The sequence below is a fragment of the Aphanomyces astaci genome (assembly GCF_000520075.1).
Source record: "Aphanomyces astaci strain APO3 unplaced genomic scaffold supercont1.124, whole genome shotgun sequence".
In the NCBI taxonomy this organism is placed as follows: domain Eukaryota; phylum Oomycota; class Saprolegniomycetes; order Saprolegniales; family Verrucalvaceae; genus Aphanomyces; species Aphanomyces astaci.
This window is the reverse complement of record NW_009798387.1, coordinates 58,689-77,001: the sequence shown is the minus strand read 5'-3', so window position 1 is coordinate 77,001 and position 18,313 is coordinate 58,689. Positions and strand designations below refer to the sequence as shown.

General features: G+C 45.4%; 3 protein-coding genes across 3 annotated transcripts; 2 read left to right on the top strand and 1 right to left on the bottom strand.

Annotated features, from left to right (window-relative positions):
• Nucleotides 1-130: 130 nt before the first annotated feature.
• H257_17866 (hypothetical protein) lies at nt 131-1,303 on the top strand (the record flags this gene model as incomplete). Its single annotated transcript, XM_009846818.1, has 2 exons — nt 131-348; nt 1,162-1,303. 2 exons carry the CDS (start codon nt 131-133, stop codon nt 1,301-1,303), a joined length of 360 nt encoding a protein of 119 aa, XP_009845120.1.
• Nucleotides 1,304-6,418: 5,115 nt separating this feature from the next.
• H257_17865 (hypothetical protein) lies at nt 6,419-6,945 on the bottom strand (the record flags this gene model as incomplete). The annotated part of the gene is made up of 2 exons (XM_009846817.1): nt 6,419-6,517; nt 6,775-6,945. The coding sequence occupies 2 exons, from the start codon at nt 6,943-6,945 to the stop codon at nt 6,419-6,421; spliced, it is 270 nt and encodes an 89-aa protein (XP_009845119.1).
• A 4,931-nt stretch (nt 6,946-11,876) lies between these two features.
• On the top strand, nt 11,877-14,590 carry H257_17864 (hypothetical protein; the record flags this gene model as incomplete). Its single annotated transcript, XM_009846816.1, has 6 exons — nt 11,877-11,940; nt 11,986-12,235; nt 12,524-12,824; nt 12,871-13,127; nt 13,195-14,018; nt 14,454-14,590. The coding sequence occupies 6 exons, from the start codon at nt 11,877-11,879 to the stop codon at nt 14,588-14,590; spliced, it is 1,833 nt and encodes a 610-aa protein (XP_009845118.1).
• Nucleotides 14,591-18,313: the final 3,723 nt, after the last annotated feature.

Here is an 18,313-nt window from a genome sequence, read left to right as displayed (position 1 = left end):
TGGATCTCGTTGTGTAACATACTCTATACTCAATTCAGCAAATCTCATGTGTTCTTCAGCATAAAGCATGTGTGATTCAGCAATTCTTATGTGGCTCTCAGCAATTCCTGTGTGGTCCTCAGCAATTCTTATGTGGCAATATTTTATCCTCAACTTTGAGGAGAGCGAGCAAAATATCTCGCTCGCCAACAACGTTCGATACTCGCTGCCGTTTCCATTGGTGTCTGCTTTTGTGGAATTCGTGCGCCACGACTTAAAGAAGAAGAGTGACCGAGCGAAGAAATGGATCACAGAAGACCGGAAAGTGATGCCTGGTGCCTTGAAAGCATACGACCAACAACTCCAGCAGTCTTGAATATCGATGCATTGCAGTTAGTACGTTTTCACCTCTTTTTCTGCGATATCTAACGCGACTCAGTACTGTACCACAAGTATAAAAGAGAGATCCTTGAGGCATTTTCTAAATCGTGAAAAAGGTAGAGAAAAATCGATTTTGATTGGGTCATGCTATTTCTGAAAACTACGTGGAACTTCCCTAACTGTAAGGTACTGTACGAATTGAAGGCATCACTCCTTTGTACAGAAAATAATTTTACTGTTAATACATACTTCTAGGTATAATGTAGAACTCCGGAGTGCTTGCTGTACAGTACACTGTGCTGGCACCAACCCACCCAAGCGTCATCTCAATACAAGCACGAATTATAACATTTAAAAAAACATTTAAAACTTCAATGTACCAGTATAGTTGAGGGCAACGCTTGCTAGTTTCTTGTCAGTACACTGTACCGACCCTTCTGACGAGCTGATTGGCCAATGTTATGAAATGTCACGTGACTGAGTCCGGGAGGAGTTAACTGTACCGTACCGGTATCACATACTCCCTCCGTTCCAAAATAATTGCGCGAGTTTCAGGAGGGTGTACATGACACCTCATTATATTTCGAAGGTAAATTGGAAACCTGGTGTCGCCTGCCTGGATTCGAAATGCGTTGCTTTGATTGGATAATTACAAGCGTAGCCAGCGCTCACTATTGGTGCGATGATGAGCGGGAAATATCAAGAGTTGACGGCGCTACCCGCGTTCAAAATTGTGCATACAAATTTTCATATAAAACATACACTGTATAACACCAACATTCCGGAAATGGCACCTGAAAGGCGCAACCTCACCGACGACGAGCGCGAGGCCATCCTTCGGGAGGTCTTGCTTCGCAGCAACGGCAGCTACATGACCAGGCTGCCGAAAGGTTTCAGCAGGAGCTGGCGCACAAGTACAAAGCCGTCATTTGATTGGTCCTGAGACACAGATTTTGCATGCTTTGATTGGACGATTGTATCGTTACACCGGTATAATTACATTCTGGATTATTTGATATTGGAGGGTTTGTATTTTTATTCGAGGAGGCGTACATCCATTTTCTGATTCGCGCAATTATTTTGGAACGGAGGGAGTACGATACAGATAACGACGAAAATAATTGCCAAGTGGTACTCCTCAAATATCTAGCAATTTGTATGATCAATATTATTTTGCAAATCGAGTACTACTCTGTATTTTATTGTAACCTGCATCGAAGTGTCACAGAAATGACGTCGGATTGGCCAATTTTCAACCAATTGGAGACTTCAAAACTAAACGACGACGACGACGGCAAAAGTGTCAAAATATCAAATCAATTTCATCCGCCAAAATACCGTAAAACACACACCCATTGAAATCACACGCACTAACGTACAGGTACATACTGTACATGGAATTAACATGCCTTTCACAAGCCGTGATGTTATTGACGTCGGATTGGCCAATTTTCAACCAATTGGAGAATTCAAAACTAAACGACGACGACGACGGCAAAAGTGTTAAAATATCAAATCAATTTCATCGGCCAAAATACCGTAAAACACACACCCATTGAAATCACACGCACTAACGGTACATACTGTACATGGAATTAACATGCCTTTCACAAGCCGTGATGTTATTGACATCTTAAGAAGGTAGGCTCTCATGTTGCACGCATGTTGATCTCCTGGCAGAACTGAAGGCTTTTGTTATTTCCTTGTATTCGCTGTGCACGTGCACTACTGTACTACGTACTAGTACTCGGTATACAGTACAGTACCGGTACCAGTACCTGCATCCGATATTCTAGAAAGGTACTACAGTATTACTGTCCTCCTCAACAACAGCCCAGTACTTGAATTGATTTGCATGCTATATATTTCGACTAAGGAAGGTTAAAATATGTTCGATATGATTTCACTTACAAACTACAAGATCAAATGACCATTGATTTGGGTGTCAGCTATTTTAACTTCCAAGTACCCACGGATAGATATTTAAACTTGGATAGGTATTGCATGCCTATCTGATATTGTACTGTACCACTTATCACCGCGATCTGACACTTTGTCTACCGGCCGCCAATTAGAGGCCTCAATGATCTGAAGAGCTTCCCAATAATTACGGTACCGGACCGGTACTATACTCGTAATCTCTTCAATATAATTACTTAAGTATGTAAGTATGCACGATTGACCATTTGCCGACTTCTCGCGCAGATGCTATTGATGCGATTGTCTCGATTGTTTGAGTACAGTAAGCTTACGTATACACGTAGCGTTCTGTAATCTACGTTAACAGTAAGCAGTCAATCGTTGAGCATTTGGTAACTGGGGGCGTCACTTACAATTTATTACTTGCTTCTTGGATATTATGAACATACGGCTGGTCGTGATACAGAATAATTGCCATTTTCTATTATTTGTTGATACGAACTTGACATTACATCATGCGTACCGTCGTGGTGAAAACAGTCACCCATTGGCTAGAATGTGTGAAATTATCCACATTTCAAGTGATGGCGTTTGGATATTAATATTCCAAAATTCTGCGCAGTACGACTTGGCAATTATTGCCGTCGTTATCTGTATGGCCTTAAAAATACGGAAGTTAAAAAACAACTGAATTCTGCATAGCGGATTAACTGTAACTTACAGTAAGGTAGTGCATCGATTTTCGGAACCATTTCCGGTCGTATTTTCATCCATTCTTCGGAGGGTCATTGCTCAGCTATTAATTAAAATCAAGTGATTCTGGATGTATGATGAGAAAATATAATTCACGGGTCATATTTTAACGTTGAGAGATGCTCAATTTACCGATATTTGTGATTTGTATGCAATAGAAATACAGGGGGAGATTCTGAAACGACTTTGAGTCATTAAAAATTCACACGATCTTTTTACGTCTGTTTGCAATGAAAGCTTTTTTGCGCTTGTTAGGAATGGAGGAAGCGGCATGCAAGCCTGCCATCGAGAACCACTCATCGTCCGTTGACACACGCTTTCTTTCCTTGCCGGTGTGCCTCGCCGGTACGGTCAGAACATCTTCGCGAGCGGCGACTTGAGTTCTAATCCACGTTGCAGCACCAATGTCCTTGTCGACGCCGTTGGACGTTTGAAGCGCCAAGCGCTTGAGCATCAACGGCAACGACAACGGCCACGTTCCACAGGTACGAAACCCATTCTGAACAATCCCGGACAGCTCACGTCGTTCGTTGGCCAGAAGATCATTACGCGACCGAAGCTTGTTGAATGCTTCACCAGCGATGGAAATGGCTTTGGCGCGAGGTAGTGAAACGGCGTTGAACGCGCGAAGGTACGTTTTCACGGCATTCTTGATGTCTCGCTTGTAGGAACGAAAGATTGCAACATCCTGCTGCAGCAAATGAGTTGCATTGGGAGGTAAGAACACCAACAAAATCCCATACGTTTCACAAATCCACTCAGATTCCACGCAATGGTGCGAGGAACAGTTATCGAGCACCACAACGGCTGGATGTCCACCACGAGCTTCGAGTTTCCATTCGCCAAAGGCAATAAGCCACGTGTTGAAAATGGTGGAGTTCATGAACGCCTTAGGTGCCGTGGTCACGAGGGCGCCGTCTACAGAGCATTCGTCCAACACACTCGTCTCGCACGTAACTCCCGGTAGGATGAATGCCGGTGGGACAAGCGTGCCATCTGCAGTCGCAGTCATCACGATTGTCAGGTGATAAGCCTCTGCATTCTCCTCGATCCACACGCTGCGGGACCCGCGAATAGCAACGACGCGTTTAGACTGTGTCTTGGTCTTGAAGCTTGTCTCGTCGACGTTGTATACGTTCCGCGCCGTACAGTGGAACCCAACACAAGCTTTTAACAGCGAATTAAAGAATGTTATTATACCTTCCTTGTCGACCTTGTTGCGACTTTTTGACAGACGTTGCGCCAGTCGTTCGGATATGCGCGGATTGCGCGTACAAAACTTTTGATACCATCCGCGCGAAACGCTTCGTGGGATACCGGCGTGAAGCGAAAGGACCTGGCACGCCTTGTGAATGACGGCTGCACGATCAACCGGCCATCCACGTCGCTGCATGGCGGCGATCCATTCAACGATGTCCTCTTCGATGCCCGGGGGGAGGAGTTGTTTTGGCCCACGCTTTTGTCGTTCGACCGTCCCGGTCGTTTTCATTATTTTGATGTAGTGAAACAGTGTGGTCTTGGTCACAGGAGAGCTGCGCACGACTGCTGTTTTTGACTCGCCTGTCTCAACCCGTCGAATGGCTTCATGGATCTGCTCGTACGTGGCCACCATCGTTCAATGGATGGCCAGAGGCGATGAAATTTATTTGTCATAGTGTAATAAAATAGCTTGGTTTTCATCACGGTGAAATGTAAATTAATACTACCTCGAATAATATCATATCCAATCGAAAACCATGATCACCAAAATGGTCGATCTAATTGGTAGATATTGAAATGGTTCAGGAATTAGATGTGGTTCAGAAAATCGATGCACTACCTTAAGCTCTTTCTCTAAACACAGTTGTTTTCGTCAATATCCAACTCATAGTCTATCTGGATAAGAATCGGACTAGCCAATCAAAATGCGATAGAACCTCGTTGCATTCGCGATAAACAGGGAAAAGGTCAAGAATGCACGTCATTTTTCACTGTATAAGCAAATAGTCTTGCTTAAGCATGACGTCATTAAATGCTAGAATAAACGTTGTGTATCAAATCTACCCCTAGAAATGCATCCGGACAAAAAACTATTTTACTCAATGGGGTTTGGAAGCAATCTGAAACAATTATTGTCAAGTTGCTTGATACTACTCTGGTCCGTAATGTTTGTACCATATTTTACACTTGATTAAAGTATGCATTTTCGAAATATTTCTAATTGTTCCTCTTTAACTCGATAATATTAGGAAATATATATTAATTATCCAAGGTTTATACCCCAAAATAGGCCAACGACGGTTGTCGCCGCATGCTGAGGCAATGCGAGCGCTGTGGATGCGCCTAGACTCAAGATACGGGTATGCCGTCAATGAATGCACTATAGTGCTATACAATCTAGTGCTATGTGCACTCAAAGTTTCTCTATAGCATTCTCCTGGAGGATTTTGTGCATGCTGCAACAATCATCGTCGCCAGACTTTGCATCAGTCCTCAAGACTACAAAACAAACGTACCAAGTTCCTCAGCAGTGTTAAGACATCAGATAAGGACTTGAAGCTTCGAGTGCACGCGACAACAACGATTTTGACTGACTGGAGGGTCGGTTTATGCTGAAAAAAAGGCATGGCGCACTTGGCGAGCCATATCTCAACGATTTGTTTTGCTGCGGTATTAAACTTCTTGAACTGGCCAATCAAAGAGGAGATAGCCTTCGTCCTTTTGCACCAGTTAGATTAAGCAACGGATACATTCCGGGAAAATGGCAAAACGTTGAAAAAAATGGTACAAACATTACGGACCAGAGTAATGTATTGTCAAATTAATTGATATCGTTATGACATTCGTAGCCTCTAGCTCTGGGTGTGTAGTAAATGCTTCCACCTTCGTACGGAGCGCACGACAGGTACTTCGAATTACCGATTTTCCTGAGACTTGACCAATCAAATTACTCTGAGTCGATGGAATATTTTGGCTTTTGGCCCGGATGTCGAATACCTCCTAGAGGTATCCGGGTACCCTACACACCGAATAAATAAAAATTCGACCAATAAGCGTTAAGTAAAAATATAATAGGGAGATTTCGGAGACGTCCCCTCGTTTTCTTTTTCCATCAAATTTCAAAGAAAAGTAAAAGAAGGAATATTTTCTAGCCCATTTCGGGGTGGTCTTTTTCGGTAGCCGTATTGGAGTATTACTGGCTATGGTTAACAGTTGGCGACAACCATCGAAGTGTTATTTTTCCATAACTCGGCCAAATCAAATCGAATCCGTATGAAAGTTGCACATGTTCATGTCGCGAACTGTAAAGATTAATCAACAAAATGATATCACCTCAAGACATCGTTGTGCTCTTTAAGCGCCGTCTCCCGCGTCCTTGTGGCGCCGATAAATCAAATCACCATTTTTAGCTCGCTGAAGGCCAAGTCGAGCCCGCCCGCACGTCTTCCATGGCCGTGTCCGTGGTGTATTGCCGACCCACGTTATCCTTCAGGTAAGGCCACACCTAATCGGTACTCATTGGCAGGCGCAGCCACTCCAAGGCGCTCACAGGCCGCTACGAGGTCTTGCTTCTTTCACGTGCCTTTTGGCGTGTCAGACGGGGCGCCCTTGTGATACGACGTGTTGTCCATCACTATCAAGGCGCCAGTTTCGCCAAGTAAGTCGAGTTCATCCATTACCTCTTCCATCCACTTGACAAAATAGGCATGATTAAACATGCCATGATAGGCCTTCGTTTGCCTATGGCCGCCTCGAAAGAACCTGCGTGATCAAGAGCTTCGACTCATCAGTGCCGCTGTCAAGGATGTCATCAACAAAGCAGAGCGGCTGTCCCTTGTGCTTGGGTTTCGGGGCCTTGTTGTGGACGTCGTCAGGGTAGTAGAGGCTGTCATTGTGTCGGACGTAGTTTTGGTGGATATATGATTCATCCATGTAAACAACAGGTCGACGAGGTGTTAATTCAATCGTACCAGACATATATTTGATGTACTTATCTCTAGCAACAACAACGTCGTTAGTCAGTCCGTACTTGTTCTGACCTGTCTGTCTTGTGTCCTCGTTTGAATCCACGACTAAAAAGATAATCCTGCACAGATCGTAGACATCCTTCGTATCTTTCTCGTCAGTTTCATCGTACGCAACATGACCATGCTGTGCCAAAACTATCGTAACATCTTTAGCTACGCCTCGTGTTCGTGTTCATCGTCGCTTGCGTACGAATTCTACAATTTGAAGCAGCATAGCTTTTGTCCTTGGAACTCGAGATGTATGAAGAGAATTGTTAGCAGGTTGTTGTTTGACTACAATGATTTTGTATCTCTGTACTGTTGCCATACCTCACGTAAACTTATTGGCTGCGTCCGAGGATTGCCGCTATGTGTTCTGTTGCGGAATCTAACTTTGCGCGCCTGAAATGTGCGTGCAACCGTAGACTACGTAGTAGTAGTGTACTAGTAATAGTAGTATAAATAGTGGTACTACTGATAAGGGCATTGAGTGTGTGTGTGCGAAGCCGTGGAACTCCACAGCTTTGAGACAGTCAAGGCCATCGCTTTGCACCTGAGCCATTTTCCGTCGACAACGACCTGCTCACCCCAGGCTTCCGAAATAATATATTTATTGCGACTATCTAAAATTGAGCCTCGGCCAATAGATTTCACGATATTCGACGACCTCGATAATAAATAATTGTTTGCGAATGCAAAATATCGATAATTGTTCAAATATATTACTTCGTATTACACAAGGGAGAAACATTTCAATACGATGGATTCGCGCGAAGGAATATGATCATCTCGAAATTCACAGGATGCAACTGCTTTCTATGGTCTGTCATGATGTACTTTGCGACGCTGAAGAGCTGTTCATCCATGTTGCTCGTTGGAACGACTAACCTTCACTTCAAGCAGCTGTACTTGCTTGCTGTTGGCCCCATTCGGCGACGTTTTGGAGCCAAAAGTTCGTCCACGTAGCTCAACAGCGTGCTGGGGACTGCAACAGTGCCAGGGTCCAACAGGAACATGACCAATGCATCCTTCTCAGCAGCAGACAGCTCGTCTTCGAGAAGGATAATTGGACGAAGCTTGAAAATAGATTATCGATATCTACCGGCACAGAAAATAGATCATTGCATCCAACGTCACATAAGAAATAGATTATTTTTGCTATCTTATCTAGATTATTATCTCAAAGATATATTAAGTCCGAAGCCTGGCTCACCCCCACGTTTAACTGTAAACTCAAGCGCCTTGAAAGAGAATATAATATTCACTTTGAAGGGAATAAATATTACATTCTCTTTCATAGGTTATTCGTTTATACCAGGTGCAAAAATCGAGGATCCGCTGTACATAAAGTACAGGGAACGACGTTGAATGGCGCCGTGCAGTTTTGGTAGCACACATGGTCATTAATTACAAATCAAAAAATTCGAACAGAAATACTAACATATGATTGGCTACAGCAAATCGCGGCAAATTTAAATGTAATTGACCGCCATCACATCTGCAACTTCATCAACTCTGCTTATGGTTACTGAGCTAGTGCTCGAACAGCCACACGGGATCAAGCGGCGAGCCCGATCAACTATAGCTCAGAAGATGCATGCTGTGATCATCGCCGCAACATCACGCTGCGTTCCTACTGGGATAGAACGAAAATAGTGTGTATGAATGGGTCCATGACCAGACCAAGCCGTCCGACATCAAAGGTTCGAAGGGCGCAAGCGCAACACGGGCAACTATGGTGCGGTACCGAGCTTACCTGACGCACACGCACTTGTGAAGCACATGAAAGAAGTCAGAACACCCTGATGTTTTAGAGAACCCCCCCACTGCCCTGTCAGTCAGGTAGCAGCATTCTACTAGCTGTGTAGGAGGTTTTTGTGCCTTTTACTCAGGTAGAAGACAGCGCAAACATTCGCCACGAAACATCACAGATGGCGTGGCCAATCATAGTCTAGTCTGATTGGCTACTTTTCTGTGTAGTCAGACGTTACCAACTTTCAGTTCTTCCTCCATCCACTCACGTGTCTGTTTCTGCTTCCTGCCTTCTCCAGGTTTTGAGGCTAACTACTCCTTCCTCTGGCGGGTCACGATGAAGACTACCATCGGTACGACCGAGACAGAGTTACCCATACTCCACCGTCCACCACGGATTTTATCCACAACTTCGACTTCCAAACGTCGTCGATCGTTGTCCAACAACCGGTGCCTCAGCGTGGAAGATGACGAACTGGTCGCATGGCTCCCTACTGTACATGATGCAACCCATCCTCAAGGGTGCACTTTCAGATGCACGACCTTGGGGCAAGTTTATTCTCGGATTTACATTGTTCGAGGTCATTCTGCTCAAACCCTCACACTGCATAAGTCCCAACATGCAACCTTGAACATCATGAGGTTTATCATATATAATTCAAAATCAGCCCTCACTCCAATGGAGTTCAAGGCCAAGCTGTCGGTCGGTCGTCCAAAGCACCATGAATCTCATGAACCGACTAGACCTGGCATACGTCGCCCTACAACTTTGCCGGTTCCTCACGAGCGGACCTGCTACATGCAGGAGACCATGTACTTCCAACCAACGATAGATAACGGTCTCATCGTAGGAATGGGTATGAACACTCCATCCGCGTCATGGGCGTGCAGAAAGTGACTACGCCAACTGTGTTGATGCGTCGCGGGTTCAGTGACTATTACAGCTGCTCTTAGATCTCTAGGATCGCTAAGAAAATGCGAAGCATCGTCCTCTCAACAACGAGGCAGCGCTAATCCTTCTGTGCACATTTCCTTCTGTGCACATTTACACAAGAACGCCTGAGTTCAAACAGGCAGTCGGTAACATGGGACATCCCATCACCACAGCTATACTCTAGACGAGGTCAATCAGAGCACCATCCAGATCGTGAAGCACTCTGGACACACCAAGTCAAGAATGGGTGATTATAACCAATCAAATGAGCGTGTTCAACTTGATTAGTTTAAATGTATTTCTCCGAAAATGCCTCCTACAAATTCCGATCAGTTTTTTAACTATGCTTTCAAATGTATCATACATATTACCGGTAGTATTAAATACTAGAACTATTAATAGTAAATAGAAGTGTACGTGGAGTCAATACTACAGTATTACAGCCATTGAAGAAAGATGGATGAAAAAGCCGTTTTTATTCCATTAGGCGGGCTTCTCAAATAAAGCATGGATTCACACTTGTAAGCGGGCGACTCCCTGGACCTTCGGGCGTGTTGGGCGACGAGTGTACAGTATTGGTTTGGTTGATTAATTCATCGAAACCGTCGCTGATGCATGTATTACTGTACGGTAATGAGACGTTTGCGAAATCTCCCTAACTTTGCGTACTGCACGTGCTTACGTACTGTAGTGTTCCGGACTACATGTAGTACTTAGAAATACTTCTAAAGTACTCGACTGCTAGTAACAGTAAGTTTACCTCCAAAGACGCCTCGTGGACGGAAATAGAGCTAAACACAGACCTCACAAATATAATAAATATATACCCTATAAATACGAATGTTAAGATAATAATACGTAGTATAAAATATTTCTTTATATTATGCAATTAACCGTGGCTAGTCTCAAAAAGGCCCTCGTTGAAGAACATTGCCGACATCAGGGACCGCGCTAACGTGTCCCTCGGAGGCGAGGGCTTGCCTACGGCTCAGACGATACGCAATAACATGGCCAGTCTCAAAGTATAAGGCCGAACCTTTCTGGTAGGCGTCAAAAACGTGAACTGTACAGCTGTCATAGAAGTTGAACCTGAAGAGTAGTACGTACATTTCGTATGGAATCTCAGATGAGATGTGTGTTAGGGTACAATAAGCGTTGTTCACTCTGTGTGTTCCTAAGGTAATTTGGCTGCTTCCAAAACTCCTCCGGAATCCAGCTTGGTTTCATGTCTGACTTGCTCCAACGTGAAGTTTTGCAATCAAGGGCCTCAAACAACAGTACAAGTGCCCGCTATGCAAAGAGGAGTAAAATAATAAAATACTACAAGAATGCCCAAGTATACCTTCGCAACAAAGCTACATCTGGGTCGTTAGCGATTCAAAGGTGTTTTGGTGCAGCATCGAACGTGAAGCTGTGTTATCGGTGACATCAATATATCACGTATCAAGGTTGTTGCTGGAGATATTTGGTGTGCCAATCGCCTCGTACAACTCTGGGATCAACGCGATGCTCATGGGCTGAAAAATTGTAAAATGACACGAGCCAGTAATTTATGGACGATGTGATTGGATAAAAATTAGCCAATGGTAACGAATGCCTTCTATTCACATGGACCCAAAAGATTCACAGTGTACTGTGAAGGGAATGAAGCGTCGCGGTGATCAACGCGGAGCTCGGAACTGCGAACAATGTAACTCCGAGTGCGACGATGGAACCATATGCCCTTGTGGCTGGTAACACACACATACTGCAGATGCATTCGATCTCAGATCTGCATTAGGTCGGCGCCCACTGACGTAAGCCCCTTGACTGGGCCATCGAAGCAGTCTCGAATTTCACAGTGCGACGAACGTCTTGATCCCTTCGTTGGCGATATGATAGTGGCACATCGACGTCATATCGCTCGCCTGGACCGTGCGTTTGTGAACTACGCTGCGCCCACGATAGCAAATCCAACGGGCACTAACTGCAACTCAGTATCGCCACCCGGCCCCCAACGTGGGGTAAATACATTTCAAAGCACCATTGTAAATCCTGGTCAATGCGAGATTGGCGACTACCCCAGTGATGAAGTTGACTTTGGCATTGACGACACGCAATACAACAGCGACAATACTATTCAATCGGGGGGGCAACAAGGAGAAGTGCTGCACGAACAAACAAGCCGTTCAATGCACAGCGCATCGTATTTGGGGGCCGTGCAGTCTGCAAAGATGTTTATGACCCTTGTTCCAGGTCTGAATTTATGGGGGAATCTTTATCCACTAAAATACAATGTAGGGCACTTGTACCTGCTCCCAAGCAGTAGCAGTGGAATGCTGAAGCTGTCATTCAAAGGAAAGTCTGCCCACGTATTTCGTGCCTTGTTTGTATTTCAAGACCCCTCCACGCATGAAGTGTATTATTGCACGCGGTGCTACAACAACGGCCGATACATTGTTGCTAAGGCGCTGTTCGAGGGTCGAATGCCGTTTTCGAGCTACCGCGAGTTCGAGTCTCTTTGTACTGACAGCGATTGCTACCACGTGCGGTATGCACTTATGAAACCTTTTAGTTACTGAAATGTAGAATGTAGGGCTGTAAAGTCTTTGACCACCAATGACATTCGACCGCACCACGGAACGTTCACAACCATTTGCCCTTGCATACAGTTCGTTTTGGACAAAGACGAACATGGCATTGTGTGTGCAAGTGTGGCGTCAAAGGCTGACCCTTTCGACCGTGTTGTGATACAAGCAGTCGGGGTTGGTGTATGGGAATGCACGTCGTGTTCTACAACGCGAACTTGCCACCACGTGGTGTGTTGGAAAGAGTTTAGCCAGGCACTCGACGTTGCGGATGTTGTCCAGTACGACAGCGAATGGTGCTCACCCCCCGCTGTGTTTGAAAAAGAAGCACATACAATTGAAGACAAGGATATAATCCCAACCACCCCTCAAGCTATTTCGCTTGTAAAATCGACTCGAGGGTTTGACTTGCTGGAGTTCATGCCCGACAACTACTGCGTGCCTGCCAACGCCGCTGTGGCTTGTCCATGTGGTTTGCCGTTTGCGTTATCAGGCACTTGGATTACTAGCCCTATTGCAGTGTTTGGAATGACGTGCCAAAAAGTTGCTAAGGTTTGTATACACTACATGCAGCGGCATCACTTAATATGTGCTCCAGGTGCAGATTGTACTCTGCGAAGGCGACGGATGCACGAAACAGTATTGTGGAAGTGGAGCCCAGCAAGGGATCGTCCGAATCACTCCGAGCACTTACTTCGACATTGACCTGTGCAGCTTCATACGCTTGAGCTTGATGGACGGGCCGACCTCACTTCGAGGAGTCTGGCGCACTTTGACATCGTTCTACGCAACTATTAGCGAAGTGTTTTGTCCTTGGACAACATTTCTTCATGGATGCTGGAAAGTGCTGTCCAGGTAAAAATGAGATTTGGACAAATAATAATTCGGACGATGAAGTAACAGTCATGACTTAAATGCGTAGGGTGAATTTAGACTTGCACGAGGGTATGAATTGCCCCCATTGCGGCTCTATAGACACGGCACCTATCCTAATTGGTGATGGCACCAAGCTGGCATGTCGTGCTGACCTTGCCGGAGGGGCGCCAAGTTACCCGACTAGCCCTGACGTGGGTACCGAAGTTACTATATCTGATCGATTGGCGATCCGAAGCAAGCCTGCCCGCGACCTTTTGCGTCACTTTGTCGGCTATCCCAAGTCGGTGAAATCGATGTCGGCCAACCAACACTCCCAGCTTCTGGCACTACTACACTCCGACAGTGCAACCATTTTTCTCTACGGTCTGGTCAAGCAGTTAATTGACCTGTCTGGTGCCACGGGATTGTGTGACCCGGTGTGGGTAGATTTCCTGTACGATTTGTCCTCAACATCTGTCGTCCCGAACGGCCTTATTCACGAGCCTGAGACTGCCATGCTTATCCTCGCCCAACTGGCTAACCATCATTGCCTCAACATTGACGATGCCGTCACTTTGCAGGGCTTAATGCCAACGCTTTTTAAGGCTTTGCAAACCTCACAGCTCCTTCGCAATGCAAACCATGTTATGTGGCGGAGCCTTTCCCCTGTGCTTTTGCAATTTGTGGAGATGTGCGACTATATGTCACGAATTCCAGCACATGAAAAGGAGGCCAATAATGTGCAATTTGCGGAACCTACAGTTGGTGACGATGACTTGTCGTCGTGCTTTCCTGGCGCCCCATGTGTACGACCGCTGCGCCAGTACTCTCGAAAACCGCGAGATAAAATCTGCACCAAACTAGCACTTGGCTCGAAGTACCAACTTCCAGGTACAGTATCCTAGTGGTTATAACATCATTAACGAAACTTAACCAATTACACAGGCATCTTTCATTTCGTCTGTCCGCATTCAATTTGCCTGGGCTTCACCTTGATGTACGATTTCGAGAGTCCCTTCCACCCGTTTTCGATTTTGGCGCAGCGGCTAAAGCGACATGATGGCAAGCGATATGTTATCATCGACAACGCATGCAACATCCAAAACTACTGCATGCTTCGTGAGCCTTGGATTTTCCGCAACATTTGGTTTCTCGTTGACCGTTTACACTACTCTAATCACAAAAATTGCTCGAGGTGTACACATTCTACAATACCTACCTAATCTCAATATTGTAGTGGCTACTGCATCGATAATTTCCCACAACTTGAGAAGATCTCAAGTGTCCTAGCGGAGGTTTATAACTCTCAACTGTCCTCCATCGTAGGGAGCTGTGGCTACATGGCCAAGGGCAATTTCATGCTGTACACGAAGCATTACATGACCAACATTAACAAAGGACGTTTGGTGAGTATTAAAAATGCGGTAGCAACGAGAAGCAGCCATGAAGCGGCCATCGGGTAGGATGTCAATGCATTCATATCGAAGATACAAGCCAACGTAATTCATCACACCACAGAAGTGCTATGCAGCCCCAACAAGAAATGCGATCTGTGCTCACAGTAGCACACTAAGAGTGCTTACAATGCCCACATCCGGACAGTTTTTCATGCTCGATAACTTCAAAATAGAAGTCTTTGGACGCTGCAAAACATCAGAGTAAATACGATGCAATACTTTCACAAATACTACGTAGTACAGTGCACCATACCTCGAAATGCTCAACCACGACATACTGTAATAGTACATCTTTGGAAAGCAGGAAAAGGAATGAAATTTACATATGTGACGGTCGCCTTATCGATAACAAAGCATAAACATCATGGATAAGTTAGCATAGGATATACTTCACATAATTGGGTAGAACATTATAGTGACACTTGATATGATACCACTACTACGTCCAAAATACGATTGCATGCATCACGAATTAACACTGAACGGTACTAGGAATACGCAAAGTACTAGAACAACTATTACCTCTCAAGGCCGACCGGCCCACGTGCGTCGCATGTCCACGCCACACTGACCTAGAATACGAGCACACTCAAAGAAAGATCGCGACACCCCTAGTCAAACTTTCCTAGTGATGGCGACTAGTCATACTTTGGTTACACTCAAACGCGACACCCCTAGTCAGACTGCCTAGTGATGACGACTAGTCTTACTTTGGTACCTTGCACCCCATAAGGCCATTCCGACCAAGTCGTTGTCATCAAGCGGCTTTACTAGCCCAAAATTATAAACACGACCTCCACTACGCTGCGGTGCGCGCAATTTTGTGGGCGGGTCGCTCGCTACTGTAAGGCTTGGTCGTTGTTGTAAAAAACTGTTGGGAAAAAGAAAAGTTAAAACTTGGGACTCGAACCCTCAACCTTCAGGTTTCATCGCATTACTGAAACCACTCGGCCAAATCTGTACTATTGAAAATCACAGATTTGTGTGATTGAATTAAATAAATACTACTCTGGTCCGAAATAGTTGTTAGGTACCCCTTCTAATTTGTCCCATTTTTGTAAATATACGTATTTATTCTTTCTGATTGGTGGAAATGAAAGCCAGATATTTCCTCTTTGTTTGGCTAGTTTATGCACCACACAATTCGTTCTTGTTCCCGAGATATGCTTTGACAAGTGAACTGCGCCAAATTTCGGACGTTTGCATCACTCGCCGGACAATCAATATAGCTAACATCGCTAACACTAAGAGTCGATTACCTTTACGTATCCTCCTAGTAACGTCTCCTAAGCTCATGGGCTTCGCTGGCTTATCTGTAGTCCAGACGGCCATCTTGACGTTTCATGGGCAGCCCAGGCCGCGACATGCTCGGTTCCCTGCTGGAAGAGTCGGTCATCAAGCATATCGCGGCATTACCAACCAATAATATCCTACTATAGATCTTTCATTGACGTCGTACCGTTATCTTGTGCCGGGGGTCACGTACGGCACTCCTTTCACCAGGTCTGCGAGGCCACTGGCGGCGCATGCCAATTTTGGGGTATTTACCTTTATAATACTATATATTTACTTCGAAAATATTAAATATCAGAGGTCATATTTGAGGAACACATACATAAATCAAGTCACAATCGAACCTAGCAACTATTTCGGACCAGAGTAGTGCATTACATTAATCCCTAGTTACTAGTAATCCGTACAGTGGGACTGAGGATCAGGTGTGAGTTAGGCTACGCTGTTGTCATCTACACGACTTACGCAATATAGAGTGATGTCTTATAACGATTCACTTGGCTATTCCCCACCATTACATAGATTCATGCCTATCGCGCAATTCCTTTCAAAGTTCGACCAAACGCCACTCACTTGATCAATCATGATTGGTTGGTTCTATTCTCGATTTCTATTGGTTGGACGTTTCTATCGATGATCCCTCTTGGTTGGAATTTTCTCTCGATCTCTATTTGCTTGAATTTCCCATCAATCGCTATTGGTTGGATCGTTTCTCGACAGCAATTGGTTGGATTCAGTCCTTGATTGCAATTGGTTGGAATTGTTTCTCGCTCGCTATTGGTTAGAATCACTTTCCAGTTACAGGGAACGACGCTGAATACCGGCGCGCCAAATTTGTTGAATTAATATTTGAACTAGCCAATCAAATCAAAGGAATTTGTTTATTCAACATTGACTGGTTAAAACCTTTCCCGGCTTAATTTAAACTGATTTGCACCCCACGACATAATAACCTTGAATGTCACAACACCACCAGTCAGCCATGTCAGCAACACATCGCAAGCGACCGACTCTTGCCCAAAAGCTCAGTGTCGCCCGCTTGGCCGAAACCACAAGTTTCAGAAACGCCATCGTGACCACGGGCTATGCTGAGAGTTGTGTGCGTGATTGGGTGCGCGACAAGTCGATGATGGCCGAGTTCAAAGGATACAAGACACGTAAGAAGAACACTGGGGCATGTGGCGGCAAGACAAATGTTCCAGACAGCCATGAGTTCGTGACGCACATGAAGGACCTTCGTCGACAGGAGGTTGCAACAACGTCCGCGCACATGATGCAGTTCCTGCGCGATGGCAACATGCCGTGGATCGAGGAGTACATGGCAACAAGGAAGTCGGGATACAGCTCTCTGTTGCGGCTTCTCCAGCACTTTATGGACCGTCATGGATTCTCGAGGCAGCGTGTCTGTCGCCAAAAGAAGACCCAAGTGGACCTGGAGGAAACCCGGATTTCTTTGGTAAGCAATTCCACTCTCATCACCCTGACGTGATCGTGGACTGTGACTTTAATGCTGACGAAACTGGATTGACGTACGACATGTGCCCCAACACGATTTGGGCGATCCGCGGCGGTGGCAGCTATGTGGCCAATTCGGAGACCCACTCGTACAGGATGACAGCGCTGTTAACGGTTCGCGGTGATGGTGTCAAGTTGCCAATACTTTTTGTTATACGTGGCGCGGCTGGCGGCGTGATCGAGTCCAACGAGTTTGACGACTACCCACCAGGCCATCACTATGCTACGCAAGAGAAGGCGTGGATGAATGGCAGTGTGTGGAAGTTTTACCTTCGTGAAGTGTTGGCCGAGCATATCGAAAACCTATCGGTCCTCCTGGTCGACAACTTCGACTCGCATGTGACGGACGAAAGCGACAGAATTGTTGGTGAAGAGTTGGGGTGTGAACTGTATCCACTGCCCCCGAACAGCACCTCACATTGTCAGGCATTGGATGTTTCCATCATGGGGCCGGTCAAACAGCACCTGCGCGATTTGTGGGTGTTGAGCCAATCCACTGCGACGACTGCGAAAGAGAAGCGAATTGTTATGATCAAGCGGGCAATTCAAGCATGAGACATGATCACAGAAGCTGAGGTTCGTGCTAGCTTCATCAAGGCGCTACCAAAGTGATTGTAGATCTAGATTTAGAATGTTGGTTAAGAATGTGTGTTTTTCTCAATCTTGATTTTAGACTTGGTTTTTGTATGCTAAAATGTAGGAATTGGCAGGTTCGAACTCGGTGCCAATTGCAATGACTGGTACCCTTAGTTTTCACGATTCAGATATACGGACACACCAGTATACGGTCAGTGAGCATTGCGCGGCTGATCGTCCTTCTGTTCTAAGGGTGCTAGATATTGGGGGGGCCTATGGCTTGCCATTGACCCAATCCGTATTTTTTATATTATCTTGATGTTTGTATATACCTGTATAATGTTT